Below are 16,648 nucleotides of genomic sequence, written 5' to 3'. Positions count from 1 at the left end.
AACATTTTTCAGAGGACCATTTATTCACTATAAAAATGAATAGTATTCATTTTAACTTGAATATGAATGTGATGAAGTTTCGTTTGCAGGAGTACACCTATAAGATAGTACATGGATCATATTAAATTAAATAATACTAATACTGTATTTATTCTGAAATATTTACCAAGATGTATTTGTGTTTCTTTGCATGGTAAACCTTTCATAAGGTGATGTCATATCCCCACGCTTTGACAGTGACGTCGCTATTTTGAATTTTCCCCTCATCTAAAAAAAATTGGAGCTCCGGAGCATTTTAACAATACAGAAAAAACAAACCCACCCTAATATTAAGCAACAGTAAAATGTACATATGTACAAAACCCAAAACCAGTGAAGTTGGCACGTTGTGTAAATGCTAAATAAAAACGGAATACAATGATTTGAAAATTATTTTCAACTTATATTCAATTGAATAGACTGCAAAGACAAGATTCTGAATCTGAACTGGAACACATTGTTATTTTTTGCAATAATTAGCTCATTTGGAATGTGATGCCTGCAACATGTTTAAAAAAAGCTGGCACAAGTGGCAAAACTGACTGAGAAAGTTGAGGAATGCTCATCAAACATGTTTTTGGAACATCCCACAGATGAACAGGCTAATTGGGAACAGGTGGGTGCCATGATTGGGTATAAAAGCAACTTCCATGAAATGCTCAGTCATTCACAAACAAAGATGGGGCGAGGGTCACCACTTTGTGAACAAAATATGTGAGTAAATTGTCCGACAGTTTAAGAGCAACGTTTCTTAACGAGCTTTTATAAGGAACTTAGGGATTGCACCATCTACGGTCCATAATATAATTAAAAAGTTCAGAAAATCTGGATAAATCACTGCACATAAGCGATGATATTTCGGGCCTTCGATTCCTCAGGCGCTACTGCATCAAAAAGCCAAATCAGTGTGTAAAGGATATCACCACATGGACTCAGGAACACTTCAGAAAACCACTATCACCGACTATAGTTTATCAACATTTCTCAACAACACCCAAAAAACGCCGCCGGCTTCGCTGGGCCCGAGCTCATCTAAGATGGACTGATGCAAAGGTGGAAAAGTGTTCCCTGGCAAAATGGTCACTATTGACAGAAAAGGTTGCCAGCCCCTGAGTTAAACACACAGGCTCTTTTTCGATCTTTGTTCTGTTCCAAAGTTAAGCACACAAAACTAATGTGAGCCAAGAGACTCATTCAGTATTTGCATGGAGTAATGTCTGCAAGTTGTGGTAGCTAGAGCAGACAGTGGGCAGGAATAAAACCGTATCTGGTGTTTTATTTGATTACTACAACAACACTAAAGTTTGCGCTAGTGTGTGAATTTGAATGGGATTAGTTGTCTGTCTATCTGCGTTGGCCCTGCCATGAGCTGGGAACTTGTCCGGGAAGTATCTTGTCCCCCAAGACCCGAGAGGGACCGGCAGTAAAAGATGGATGGATGGACCAATTAGTTGTGATACATTAAAACAGCCCAATAATTTGACAATGTGCTTTGAGTATGTTGACTGTACTGTACCATATGTACCATATGTGATTCTTGTTGACGACTGAAATGCTGATATCAACCAAACCTAATCCCCCCCGCCTCGCCCCAACCCCCTCCACATCCCACCCCATAAATAATGTAAATAATTCAATGTATATACTCTGATGATTAACTTGAGTGAAGATTGTATTATGCTGATAGTATATATTTGTATCATGAATTGATGAACGTGGACCTCAACTTAAACAAGTTAAAAAAAGGAATTCGAGTGTTACCATTCAATGGTCAATTGCACGGAATATATACTGTGCTGTGCAATCTACTGATAAAAGTCTAAATCAATCAATTAATGTCCCGGCAAGAAATCTACGTTAAAAGAACTCCGGCTTATTAGTGATTTCCAGAGACCCAAAAAAAGTCTGCAGACTATGAGTGTTTTCTATTCGGGCTCCAGTACTCTGGAATGCCCTTTCGGTAACAGTTAGAGATGCCACCTCGGTAGAAGCATTTAAGTACTGTCTTAAAACTAATTTGTATACGCTAGCCTTTAAATAAACCCCCCTTCTTTTCAGACCACCAAAAACGCATTTTACGTGGGCGACAAAGGGCTAAAACGGTACTTATCTTCATTGTTTCTACCTAGAAACAGTTCAGTGGGGACAGGCCCTGAGAGTTAAGTCCATAAAGTCCATTAAGTCCATTAAGTCCACCCCGCTGTTCAAAGTTGGGACCCGGGCTGGACCACTCATCCGTGCATCAGTTGGGGACATCTCTGCGCTGCTGACTTATCTCCGCTCAAGATGATCTCCTGCTGGCCCCACTATGTATCATGATCCACGTCTTGGATCATGGCATATTCTTTGTTTTGGTTCTGTTTGATATCACATTCCGTCTAGTATTTGTCTTCCTCAGTTCTTTGTGGCACTTCCTGGTTTATTTCTGTTGTCCTAGCAACGCACTTGTGTCACCTGGCTTCCGTGTGATCACGCACACCTGCCTCCTGATTTATATCCCTATATATGCCCGCCTTTGTTTGACATTCAGTCTTGGACTCTTGCTTGCTACACGCAACAGCTGACGCCACTCTTCCAACATTGTGGTAAATCTATTTTTGTATACTTGTTAGCTTCTATGCTATTTTGTTTGTTTATGTCCCTAGCTTCCACGCTAGCGCCCTTTGTTCTTTCTAGCTCCCAAGCTAGTTCTGTTGGTTTTTGGTTAGTGCCTTTGTGCAAGTGTTTTTGTTCTTAGTTTGTTTTATTATATAAATAAATTCCTATTCCTACCTTTATGCTGTGTTCCATCTTTGTTGCACCCACAAGAGAACAACTCGTCACCACAATGCCACCGAGACGTCACACTATTAACTAGATCCACTCGAGGTCCATTTGTTTATGATTTAGCACTCCTGGCACACACACACCAACATATGCAGGAGTAATCATAAAAACCGGAAACACCAGCTGCTTTGCTTGGACTCCAAATCAACACATCAAAAACTGAGTTACTGCCAGTGACGTGCTGTCAGGGGAGGCAAGTGAGGCCATGCCTCACCTGTCACCATGTGGCTTAACCATGAGATGTTCCAAAACAAAGTAATAAAATAAAATAAGTTTTAATATTTCTCTTTTGGTTTAGGCTTTCTATGTGATTTTGGATACTTTTCATGGTCAAAATCGCAGAAATTCCATGTTTCTTGATCAAAATCCCGGCTGAGTCATACCAAAGACTATAAAAATGGGACTCATTACCTCCCTACTTGGCACTCAGTATTAAGGGTTGGAATTGGGGGTTAAATCACCAAAAATTATTCCCGGGTGCGGCACCGCTGCTGCCCACTGCGCCCCTCACCTCCCATGGGGTGATCAAGGGTGATGGGTCGAATGCAGAAAATAATTTCGCCACAACTAGTGTGTGTGACAGTCATAGGTACTTTAACTTTAACTTTAAAACAATGCAGCAGATGAGAAGTGAGGCAGACACAGGCGGTGCATCCACGGCTTCACACAGTGTGTATTGGGCGTGCGTGCGAGGGGGCGCATGCTTGTTGCCACGTGGAAAAAGCAGGTCTTGAGGCACCAAGTACCTCTGCTTCAAGGTAGGGGGCGATACATTGTCAACTTGCAGTTCAATGCCTCAGCAGTACTCTGACTCGCCACACTGGGAGAAGTGGGGGCACTCAAGCTAGCAGACACAGGTCTCTCCAGCGGAAGCCAGCATTTTCTTTTTTTTTTAACTGTATTTATAAAAAACATGGCATTTTTATCAGAGTAAGCCTGCGTTTGTGGGTGTTTTTGTCAGATGCAAACATGTAGTTTAATATCTTGGAATGAAATTGAACTAAATGAATGTTTCTGCCAATATGCAGGATTATATATTTTATCCAAGACTAAATACTTCTCTAAACTGGACTTTAAGACTAAATGAATGCGATCATACAAAGTACGTTTTCATGGAGGATAGCTATTGCTGCTTCAAATACAAATACAGAAACGTAAATTACACTCACAATACTTGATTTATTTTATCAAAAACAAATGGGATCAAACAGTATTTAATAACAACTTTATCAAATACTTTTTGGACCCATTTATTATATCATAATATAATTATAATAACATTTTTATGAAAGCGAATCGTCACAGTTATTTGGTGACGAACCCCAAGATGCAGAGATGGAGGCAGGCATGGAATGAGAAAACATGGTTTAATTAAATACTAACACAAAAACAAAACCAAAAGGGTACAAACACAAAGTGTGCACGAGGCGGATAATCAAACAAAAGGAGCTAGCCTGGGAGCTAGAAAATAACGAACGGGAGCTTAGCGTGGAAGCTAACGGGTAGCGAACAGGCAAACAGAAGTCGTACTTGTATAATGAAAAATAAAACGGAAGCAGGGAACAAAAAACAGTAAGCTACAAACATCAACTGAATATATCTTACCGCTACGCTGCAAAGACAAGGTACGACACGACAGGAGCGATAACACATCACAAGAGCGACTAGACGTGACATCAACAAGACAATACAATGATCCAGCAACTGACACAAGACAAAGCAGGAACAAATAGGAGCGGGCTGATTGGCAACAGGTGTGGCCAGGTGCCAATCAGCCATAGCTGACGGGAAACACAGCACTCAGGGAACAAGACAGGAAGCTGACAAAATAAGAGCACTTGACAGGAACTAAGGACAGGAAATACTAAACACAGAGGAGAAACTAAAACACAAACAAACTGTCAGTGGCAAGCCTGACACGAATAACTCCCTTTTTTTTTCCTGTTACTCTAATGTGCAACATAAATCAACAATGACTAGAGTTGCACATATGAATGTAAGTAAAACAAAAAAGAAAAAAGGAAAAAAAGTATGTATGCCTCACCTGGTGTTTAGTTCACCGCACGTCACGGGTTAATGCGTATCAACAATAAGAACTCCTCAATAAACATGGATCACAACCAGTTAGACGAGGTTGCCACCTTTACATACCTAGGATGCATTTTTGCTGTGGACGGAGGAACGTAGGGGGATGTCAGTGCCAGAATTGGAAAAGCAAGGACACCATGCATTGTCTTAAATAAAATCTGGAAATCAAAAAACATATCACTCAAGACCAAACTGCAAATCTTCAACTCAAACGTCAAATCCGCCAGACACCTGGAATATCACCCCCAACATACTCAACAAAATACAGACATTTTTCAACCGCTGCTTCCTTCACCACCTAAGTATCTACTGGCCTAACACCATCTCCAATGCCAACCTGTGGGACCTCACTAGACAAGATCCAAAAGAAACACAAATCAGGAGTAGAATACGGACCTGGATTGGTCACACACTGCGTAGACACAATAGATCAATCACGAAACCTGCTCTAACATGGAACCCGCAAGGCAAGAGGAAGAGAGGAAGGCCTAGAGCCACCTGGAGAAGAACCACGGAGCAGGAGATGATGGGGCAAGGGCTGTCATGGCAACAACTGGAGCGAAGGGCACAAGACCGAAGGGGATGGAGGAGTTTCATCAATGGCCTTTGTTGCTTAGGGAATTTTAAGGCCTAAGAAGACTCAAAGTTCATTGCAACGGGGGTCCCCAAATCTGCGGCCCCCTCCAAGGTTTCTCATTGTATCCCATTGAGTTTTTTTCTTGCCCTGATGTGGGATCTGAGCCAAGGATGCCGTTGTACAGCCCTTTGAGACACTTGTGATTTAGGGCTATATAAACAAACGTTGATTGATTGATGTGCTTTTACTCCCATCTAGTGTGTACTTTTAAGTATGTGTAGTATAAAAAAAGTATGACATAAATACAGTATCATTATGATGTATTATGATAAGTATTATTATTATTATTATCATTGCTATTACGTTTCATAACTTGGTCACTACTGCCTACTTTCTCTTGTTATATTCTTATTTTACTGTTGTATTTTTATTCCCGTTGTTGCTTTTTATTTTTTATTCTTATTGTAATATTTCTCTATTTTGTTTCGATTTAAACCCCCATTATTTACTTTTTACTTGTTTTTTAAATTGATCTCAACTCTGTACACTGCTGCTGGAATTTTAATTTTCCTGAAGGAACTCTCCTGAAGGAATCAATAAACTACTATCTATCTATCTATCTATCTATTAGTACAGTTTTCAAATATTTCTTGCAATCCTGGGCTTTTTAAGGTTAAGGTTTCAAGCCGTGACGATCACACAAATAAAGGTCAAAGGGACTACCGTATTTCCTTGAATTGCCGCAGGGCATAAAGTATGCGCCTGCCTTGAATTACTGCCGGGGTCAAACTCGCTTCGCAAAATAATTAGCGCATGCTTAATATTACCGCCTGGTCAAACTCGTGATGCCACCATTTTCAAAATGTAGGAGGCTGATTTCAATACCGGTAATTTGAAATCGCATTCAGTAGGATTTAAGGTCCAAGCTTATGTAACAGAGGTAATTTATGATCTCAATTGCTTACTGTCTTACTACTGTTCTTGTTTTGATGTCATTTTATTTTAATGTAATTTTATCTAATTTATTACACTTACACATTATGCAATGTGACTCTTTATTTCACAATTTTTATTATTCTTAGTTCAGTACTAACATTTCCTACATGGTTTTATAGTCATTGAACGTCACATGTCACAGCAGACTTCCAGGCTGAGACACGTGTGTGTCGTCAGTCTGTTGTCTTCCACGTGACAGTAAGTTGTGCCCTCTGGCGCTCTCTGAATTAGCTTTTAGCTAACTTATTAGCAGGCTAGCTGTAGGCCTAAAAGAGACATATTTATGTTAAGTTTTGTTTTGTTTTATTTCTGTACAGGTTTATGAATGTAAGGAAGGCTGATTGGAGACTCACTTTGATTGTTTTCACCAGGTACTGTGTATTATTTTGTCGTGTGTTAATGTGTTAGTCAGTCTGTTATCTTCCACGTGACGGTTTATGAATGTAAAGAAGGCTGATTGGAGACTCTCTATGATTGTTTTCACCAGAATAAACCATGTTTGAGTCGGAAGAATGACTGGGTGTCGTCTTTTGGGGAAAAACACAACGCAAAGGAGTACTACATCGCTACACTTACATCACACTCAAATTTTTACTGCATGCCTTTGGTAAGTGCCGGAGTGACAAGAGGTTTTAAAATAATTGGCGCATGCTTTCTTTTACCGCATGTCTTTGGTAAGCGCAGGAGTGAGAAGAGGTTTTAAATTATTTAGCGCCCCGGCGGCAATTCAAGGAAATACGGTATTATATACAAAGCCACTTCATTCGTTCGAAAAAGCCTCTTACTTTGTGTGGATGTGAAAGTTGTTAGTGGTTCCTGTGTGTTCGTAGTCATGGATGGCTGCAGCGAAAAGCGCCGCCATGACCTCCAACTCTGTCAACCAGTGCTTGGTAGACGCAACAGACACAAGACAGTCGATGGTTATTTTCTACCACTAAGCATTCAATTGTCACGACGGGGTTGACTGTACCACAAGGCCAGAGCGCAGCAGGAGACAGTGCAGCGTCTGGGTGACGTCGGCGGCGTGCACGTGACTGTGATACGGGTTGTTGTGTTTGCAGTATCCTCTCTCCACGGCAGACAGGAACAGCGTCAGGCTGGAGATTGGGATCTGTACCAAATCAATGAATTGTTTCAGACTTTTTGAGGACTGGTTGTAATCAAATACAGTTGGTGTTACGAAAGAAATCACAGTTATAGTATCTCGTGATGTATAGGAAAGGGAAGTGATAAGATTTTTCCAGTTACAATTCCACTTGTGACGATTCGGTTCCTTAACGGTTATTTTATCATTTGTTCGGAAAAGAGAAAAAAGGGTGGATTGGCATTCATTTTGTTTAGTTTAGAAGTAAAATGACCTTACAAAGACTACAGTGAGGTCTCAAGAGGCACATACATGGAGCATGGATGGAAAAAAATGTTTTTTTGTGAATAAATATAAAAAAAATAGGGACAAGCGGTATAAAATGGATGGATGGGATGTAATATTCTTCTGTAAAATTGAATCATGTGAAAATTACACAAGAATGTAACAAAGTAACACGTGACTCAACTTATTACATGCAAAGTGAGATATGTCAAGCCTTTATTGGTTAGAGCAGTGGTCCCCAACCACTGGGCCGCGGCCCGGTACCGGGCCGTGAGCCGATTGGTACCGGGCCGCAGAAAAAATTTGCATTAAAAAAAAATATATATTTTATTTTATTTATATATTTTTTTTTTATTAAATCAACATAAAATACACAATATACACTTACAATTAGTGCACCAACCACAAAAACCTTCCTTTTTCATGACAAAAACCTCCCCTTTCTCATGACAAAGAAAAAAAAAAGGACCCCCCCGGGCTGCGGGACAAACTATTGACCAGTCCGCGGATACAAAAAGGTTGGGGACCACTGGGTTACAGTTTTAATGATTACAGGCTTACTGTCATGATCCGTGACCCTGATCATGTTTTGTTTTGTTATTTTCTGTTAGTTTTTGACTTTCTCATTTTCTTTTTTGTGCACCTCTAGGTTTGTTTTGGTTGCCATGAGTACTGATTGGTTTCACCCGCCTCTGGTTAGTGTTCGGCATGCTCACCTGCTGCCGAGCACTAATTAGAGTTATTTATTCAATGTTTCTCGCTATGCTCAGTCTGGCTTCATTATTTGCATTACGCAACACGTTTGTTATGGGGCGGCATAGCTCGGTTGGTAGAGTGGCCGTGCCAGCAACTTGAGGGTTGCAGGTTCGATTGCCGCTTCCGCCATCCTAGTCACTGCCGTTGTGTCTTTGGGCAAGACACTTTACCCGCCTGCTCCCAGTTCCACCCACACTGGTTTAAATGTAACTTAGATATTGGGTTTCACTATGTAAAGCGCTTTGAGTCACTAGAGAAAAGTGCTATATAAATATAATTCACTTCACTTCACTATTCCTGTTTCTTGATTCAGGTGCTAAGTCTCACCTTAGCTTCCAGTGCGATCGGCACGCGTCTTGTTTGTTTTCTGTCTGTTTGTATTGGTTTGTGCTATGATTTAAGAGGAATAAATCATATCCTACAGTGGGGCAAAAAAGTATTGAGTCAGCCACATATTGTGCAAGTTCTCTCACTTAAAATGATGACAGAGGTCTGTAATTTTCATCATAGGTACACTTCAACTGTGAGAGACAGAATGTGAAAAAAATCCAGGAATTCACATTGTAGGAATTTTAAAGAATTTATTTGTAAATTATGGTGGAAAATAAGTATTTGGTTAATCATTCAAAGCTCTCACTGATGGAAGGAGGTTTTGGCTCACAATCTCACGATACATGGCCCCATTCATTCTTTCCTTAACACGGATCAATCGTCCGGTCCCCCTAGCAGGAAAACAGCCCCAAAGCATGATGTTTCCAGTCCCATGCTTCACAGTAGTTATGGTGTTCTTGGGATGCAACTCAGTATTCTTCTTCCTCCAAACACGACGAGTTGAGTTTATACTAAAATGGATACATGGATGATACAGCAGAGGATTGGGAGAATGTCATGTGGTCAGATGAAACCAAAATAGAACTTTGTGGTGTAAAATCAACTCGTCGTGTTTGGAGGAAGAAGAATACTGAGTTGCATCCCAAGAACACCACACCTACTGTGAAGCATGGGGGTGGAAACATCATGCTTTGGGGCTGTGTTTCTGCCAAGGGGACAACACGATTGATCCGTGTTAAGGAAAGAATGAATGGGGCCATGTATCGTGAGATTTTGAGCCAAAACCTCCTTTCATCAGTGAGAGCTTTGAATTGTTGACCAAATACTTATTTTCCACCATAATTTACAAATAAATTATTTAAAATTCCTACAATGGGAATTCCTGGATTTTTTTTCACATTCTGTCTCTCACAGTTGAAGTGTACCTATGATGAAAATTACAGACCTCTGTTATCATTTTAAGTGGGAGAACTTGCACAATCGGTGGCTGACTAAATACTTTTTTGCCCCACTGTGCCTTCACGCTTTAATCCGGAGTTGTCCGTCTGCATGTTGGGAGAACGACCTCACATAAACATGCAACCCCAACTTGACAGTTACACTTTATGAAAACTTTAGTTTGAAAATCTCAGGATATGTAAGGTTTCAAACACTGTAAGCCATGATGATCAACATCATAAGAAATAAAGGCTTGGAATATCTCGTGTTGCATGTATTGAGTTAGTATCAAAGATTACTTTCAGACCATATTCAAATTTTATGAGTTTCCAAACTACAATATAATGACTGAGAGAAAATACGGTTGCAGGAAAACATGCAACGGTTCTCTGACTACTATTGAACATTCACTAGTCCGAAAATGCAAACTTTTGACCACAAACTTAGTTGCTGCTCGCTGACATTGGTCTAGCGACAGACTTGACTGAGGGCTGCCCGCCTCATAGCCAGTTAGAATCTGTCTCTCATCATGCTCATCTAAATGAGAAGGCTTTCATTTCAATTGAACAAATAATAGCGCTAACATGATAGGAGGTGTTAGATTATATGCTAGCATTATTGCTGCTGGGATTAGATAGGAACGGTTAAAAACGCAACTTTTATTTATAATTATTGCCTGCTCTGTGTTCAAATGTTCAGCATATTGCTGTGATTATGACACGTAGCGCTGTGACAAACTTTTCTTTTAATATCGAGTCAACTTTAGAACGTTTGTTGCGTAATGATGTCTTCTCCACCCGGAAGAATCGATAAGAGAAATGTGTGAGAAAATGGCAAGTGATTCCTAGGAATTGATACACTGGGAACCGGTTCTGAACAATGACCGGTTTTTGATTCCCATCCCTAGTGATATACAGTAGTAATGCTTATATCCCTAAAAAAAAAACATAAATAAAAGTCAACACCCATAAAAACACACAGACAAGTTCACAACGTCTTTAAGGACAACATTTCTTTACTGTAATAGAACTGACTTTCTTATTCTTGGTCTCAGGTCCTCAAAGTTAGTTTAAATAATAATTAGATGTTTACAGTGTTGGTCTTACCTTGTCTTGACCCCTACAAAGTCTCAGTCTTGACTTATTTTGGCCCTTTCAAAGTTTTGGTCTTTACTTGTCCAAACCCCTTCGAAGTCTTGGTCATGACTTGCCTTGAGTCTCGACACCTACATATCTTGGTTTTAACTTATCGTGACCCCTTTAAAGTAATAGTATTGGTCCTGAATGGTATTGCACCCTTCAAAGTCTTCAATGCACTGTTGAAGTTTATGCACTGGGGAAAGAGTAGTCCAGCATGATTTTCTTGTTTATCTGCTGGTCATTGACATTAAAGACTGTTTGTCTTCATTTGTATCGGCTCTTTTAAATCCTTGGTCTTGACTTTGACCTCAACTACTAAATGTCCTCATTTGATTTCAAATGTTTAAAGTCTTGCTCTCAACTATTTCAAAGGTTTGGTCCTAACTGCAAACAGTATTGGTTTTAACTTGTCTTCACCCCTTCAAAGTCTTGGTCTTGACTTTGCCTTAACTCCTCAATGCCTTGCCTTGATTTCAAATGATCATACTACTTCGAAGGTTATAACTTAATTTGATTTCAGCTGCTTACATTCCTGATCTTACCTTAGTCTGAACCCCTGAAAGATTGGCCTCATCTTCTCAAACTCTGGTTATCCACTCCTCAAAATCTTGATTAAGTCTGATATTCTCTTAGTCTGAACCCTTCAAAGTCTTGTGCTTATTGTACCATATTTTTCGAACCGTAGGGCGCAACGGGTTTTTCAGCGCACTGCCAATGAGCGGGGTCGGGGGGAAGTCTATTCAGGTCTTTTTTGTAAGGGGCGCCAGCGATCCTATTCTGTGTCCCTGTGATGTTTGTCTGCTCTTCAATGGAATTGTGCGGAAAATCTTAATTCACCCTTGGGGATTATTAATATATTTCTGATTCTGATTCTGATCTCAACTTCCCAAAATCGCAGACTCAACTCAGCTGAAGCGCCTTAAATGTATTTCTTGCCTGCATTCCTCTCAGGCTTGGTTCGACTCTGTCTGAAAACCTCTTTCAAGTCTTGTCTTGACTGTGCTGGACGATGTAAAGTTGTTTTTAGTATATTGAGAATAAAGACCTTGAAACGGCTGTTGAGCGCATATCTGGTGATGAGCTCAAAGAAGAGAGCCTGTAGTGCGTGATCAGAGCTGGCTGCGTTCAGGGCGAACACGTCAAAACTCCAGCGGTCAACATCCTTTGGCAACGGAGAAGGGGAGATGACATCGTTATTGACATTAGAAACAAACCGATTAGCGGCATTGTGAGCTTACTTACCCTCAGGCAATTTACGACGGTTGCAGGTTGGTCGGGCATGGTGGCTGTGTAGGCCCTCTTGAACATTCTGGAATAATGCAGTGTTTATGTTGAGTTCACCTACAGTTCACATGCTGAGATTGTGCAGCGAGCTCGTCTCAGGAGGTGTTTATATAAATCCTCTAAGTGCCCATACACATTGGGAAGGATGTTTTCAAGAGAAATGCTTTAGTGTCTACAGTCGTCTTCTTGTGTAGAGCTACATTCATAATCTTCATAGCATCGCTAACTACTGCTTAGTCTGTTCTGTTTTACAACGTATATTTCATGATTAGTTTCAGTCTAAATGATGTGACATATGTTCCTGGAAAAAGTCTGATTTCAGTATGTCAAATAAATAATTCTGTCACACCTCTCCACAAATATCCCAGCTTGGACCGCATGCACGATGCTGCGGAACTTGGGTTTCTCGTCTGTACGCCGCCCAGGTCGCCGTACCCTCTGAGTGAACGTGGACGCCAGCCAATCGGTGACCTCTGCAGGAACCCCGTCTGACTGAAGCTGCTGGAGGTCGTCTTCGGACTCTATGCACTGCCTGGCACACACACACACACACATACACACACAAACACACACACACACACACAAACACACACACACAGTGAAACAAAATAGTTTTAGGAACTACTTGTTTTATTGCCATAAATTTAAGAGATTTGTTAATGTGTTTTATTGTTGCAACATAGTACAGTGTGGGGAGTACAATTTGGCCTAAATTCTATGTTGTGATACAGTACATATCGTCACGGCCCGGGGGTACCCCAGAGCGCAATGATCTGTGCGCTGTGCAGGGTGCACTTACAAGCACACGCCGGCACGCGCCACTCTGGTTGCAGCAAGCAACTGCATTCAATCGGCTCAATCAGCACTCTACACACCTGTCGCTGATGAGCTTTCTCGCCTTCTTAAGCCAGTGCCAACTTGCGTTCCGGGCCAGAACGTAGCGACCTGTTCCCGTATAGTAAGCCGACAAACCCTAGCTCTATGCACTCTTTCTCTGTGCTTCTCCCCCTCCGTGTTCATTTTTCCCTTGTCCTTTGTCAATCCAGAAGCCTTTCCTCCGTTTCCGCGTTACGAGCTGTGTGCCTCGTCTCCCCTTATCCCCTCTGGTTCCTTGGCTGCCCCTTTTGGATCTCGACTTCCCGCCTGGAAAGACTTTTGATGCCTCTCTCCGGCCCCTTGATCTAACGCCTGCTCACGGACCTTCGAGCCTGCCTTGCCTCCTTTTTACTTCCGCACCTCGCTCAACACTCCGGGTAACATCATATATTTGCTTCACATAGTCAAATATTAACACCCCTCATTTCCCTTGTAATTATTTGATAAATATGAAGCTCAACGACGTCCCAGCTGTCTGTGCCGTCTTATCCCCCTATACTCTTAACATATATTGCACCTGCCTGCGATATCATTATACGTTATTCGGTATAAACATTTCATGGAAGTATTTAAAAACAGGTTACAAAGACCCCAATTTGGCTGCTGATGTATGTGCACGGTAGGACAGGTGTTAGTGCGTGTGCCTCACAATACAAAGGTTCTAAGTTCGATCCTCGGAATTTTTCTGTGTGGAGTTTACATGTTTTCCCCGTGACTGCGTGGGTTCCCTCCGGGTACTCCGGCTTCCTCCCACCTCCAAAGACACGCACCTGGGGATAGGTTGATTGGCAACTCCAAATTGACCCTAGTGTGTGAATGTTGTCTATTGGTTTTGGCCCTGTGATGAAGTGGTGACTTGTCCAGGGTGTACCCCGCCTTCCGTCCATGTGCAGCTGGGATAGGCTCTAGTAACCCCCGCAACCCTGAACGGGAAAAGCGGTAGGAAATGGATGGAATTTAAGAGAGTTGTTAAAGTGTTTCATTGTTGCAACATGGGGATGGGCAATTTGGCCTAAAATCTATGTTGTGATACAGTAAATGTTGCACCTTCCTGCGATATCATGATATGTTATTCGGTATATAAATTTCATACAAGAATTTCAAAACTAGTTACAAAGATCTCTAATTATGGCTGAAAACATATTGGATCATTTCTGTTTGGATTATTTTATCAAAGCTAATATTAATCGAAATGTTAATTTACTGTTGATAGCTGGTTAGCCTCTGTTTTTCTATCTACACGTCTGTTAAAATATCCATCCATCCATTTTCTACTGCTTATTCCCTTTCGGGGTCGCGGGGGGCGCCGGCGCCTATCTCAGCTACAATCGGGCGGAAGGTAGGGTACACCCTGGACAAGTCGCCACCTCATCGGTTATATATAATAAGACACTTTGGTTGACACACGTGAGTGACTGCCCGATATACTCGATCAACAGCCATACAGGTCACACTGAGGGTTGCCGTATAACAAGTTTATCACTGTTATAAATATGCGTCACACTGTGAACACACACCAAACAAGAATGACACATTTTTGGAGAACATCAGCACTGTACCACAACATAAACACAACAGAACAAATACCCAGAACACCTTGCAGCCCAAACTCTCGACCAACGCAGGGGGGCAGAGTTGGGAGGCGGGGAAGGTGGTAGCCCGGAAGAGTCAGGGCTGCATGGGATTCTGGGTATTTGTTTTGTTGTGTTTATGTTGTGTTGCAGTGCGGATGTTGTCCCGAAATGTGTTTGTCATTCTTGTTTGGTGTGAGTTCACAGTGTGGCACATATTTGTAACAGTGATAAATGTGTTTATACAGCCACCGTTAGTGTGACCTGTAAGTATGGCTTGCAGTCACTGACACGTGTTTGCAGAAACCTTACAAAACATGTGGCCGAGACTGTATGCTGTATGTTTGATGAAAAGGTGGATGCTATGACTTGTGTTCATAAAAGCCAAATACAGAAATGTCTGGAATGGAACGCTGTTAGTACAAGATGTAGAGGGCGCCAAAGGCAGTGTCAACACGGCACCCATTGAACATTGTTGTGTAGGTGAAAACTGACGGATGTTCGCGGGAATGATTACCCTTGAATGATTACCTTGAAATTCCGGAGTCTCCCGGAAAATTCGGGATTGTTGGTAATTATAGCAAATATGACGCTGTCAAGCGCCATTCATATAAAACTTGCGGGCCACACTAACACTACATTCACATATCAAGGTGCGGGTCGCAAAATAACGTCTCGCGGGCCGCAATTGGCTCTACACCTTATGTGTGCATCCTTAGTCATTACCCCCTCACTTCTTTATCATGGCGTTTTTTTGTTTTTGTTTTTTTTTTGTATTTATTTTTTTACTCTACATTTGGGTCCAACTCCTGCTAGGCCGATCATGATATTGTGGGTGGTATTACAAATTTGGATATTTAATTTCAAGTAGTTACAGGGACAGTAATGGTCATACAGTGCTGAAACTGATCATTGAAAATGTTTAAATCATTGAATGGTAAATTTTTTAACAGTTTCAGTCAGACAAAAACTCACTGTAACAATATCAATTTAATATTACAATTATTTCCTTCTGATTTCCAAAGTGTGTAAACAATAACAACAATGACAAAATATACATATATTTTTAAACATTTGTTTATTGGGTTTTAGACAAATATAGTTGACGAAAATAGCCAACAATGCATCTAATGCTGTTCCTCCCAACAACAGTAAAATAACTTTAAAAAAGAATAACAAAATAAATACCTAATCTAATAAATAACAGAGAAACCACCGGCATATATCAACATAAAACCACAGACAGTTGCATTCCCAATTGGCCTTAGAGAGATACAACGACCAACAAGCACACAAAAGGCTCATCAGCCACCCACATATCCATTGTGGTTCAATCGGGGTTCATTTGTAGATCACTCTCCCCTGCAAATCTCCTGAAACTTTGCAGAACAACCATTCAAGCTTAATTTTTCCAGTTTAAGAAAATAAAGTATTTTTAAAATCTTTAATCAATGGGTGTGGCAAGGAGGCATTTTTGCTTTCCAAGTTAACACAATGAGACTTCTCACTGAAAAAGTAATACATGCTACAAGATTATTTTCGGATTTGTTGAGTGTAGATGACTGAGGTGTTACCCCAAATAGTCCACTGAGCCAAAATATATGTATGAAATTAGCTTGAGCCTGTTAACACCGATCACATAACACAGATAAGGCGTTATAAATATTCGCTAGTCAGACATGACATAATAAGTGTGACGTATTAGCTTGCATTAATGAAGGCTGTGTCTGGCACAAATGAAATACTTATGAACTTTACTTAAGATCTCGGTTAACTATCCTCAGACGGACTCATACCAAAATCCCCCTCACAAAGTGGCTTAATTGAAGTCAAAGGCTCAGCACGGAAAATAATAATT

At 40.9% G+C, this 16,648-nt stretch overlaps 1 protein-coding gene across 5 annotated transcripts in view; it reads right to left on the bottom strand.

Annotated features, from left to right (window-relative positions):
• LOC133542888 (dual specificity calcium/calmodulin-dependent 3',5'-cyclic nucleotide phosphodiesterase 1B-like) overlaps positions 1-16,648 on the bottom strand; it is an 89,268-nt gene that overhangs the window by 32,814 nt on the left and 39,806 nt on the right. For all 5 annotated transcript variants that reach the window (XM_061887130.1, XM_061887147.1, XM_061887161.1 and 2 more), the window contains 5 exons: positions 12,693-12,875; positions 12,302-12,368; positions 12,105-12,221; positions 7,497-7,637; positions 7,312-7,412 (listed from right to left, as the gene is read on the bottom strand). In XM_061887130.1, the coding sequence (XP_061743114.1) occupies positions 7,312-7,412; positions 7,497-7,637; positions 12,105-12,221; positions 12,302-12,368; positions 12,693-12,875 (609 nt within the window). The remainder of the gene's footprint in view (positions 1-7,311; positions 7,413-7,496; positions 7,638-12,104; positions 12,222-12,301; positions 12,369-12,692; positions 12,876-16,648) is intronic.

The sequence above is a fragment of the Nerophis ophidion genome, linkage group LG02 (genome assembly GCF_033978795.1).
Source record: "Nerophis ophidion isolate RoL-2023_Sa linkage group LG02, RoL_Noph_v1.0, whole genome shotgun sequence".
In the NCBI taxonomy this organism is placed as follows: domain Eukaryota; kingdom Metazoa; phylum Chordata; class Actinopteri; order Syngnathiformes; family Syngnathidae; genus Nerophis; species Nerophis ophidion.
Note: the sequence above shows the minus strand (reverse complement) of the source record. Positions and strands in the feature narration are given on the sequence as shown.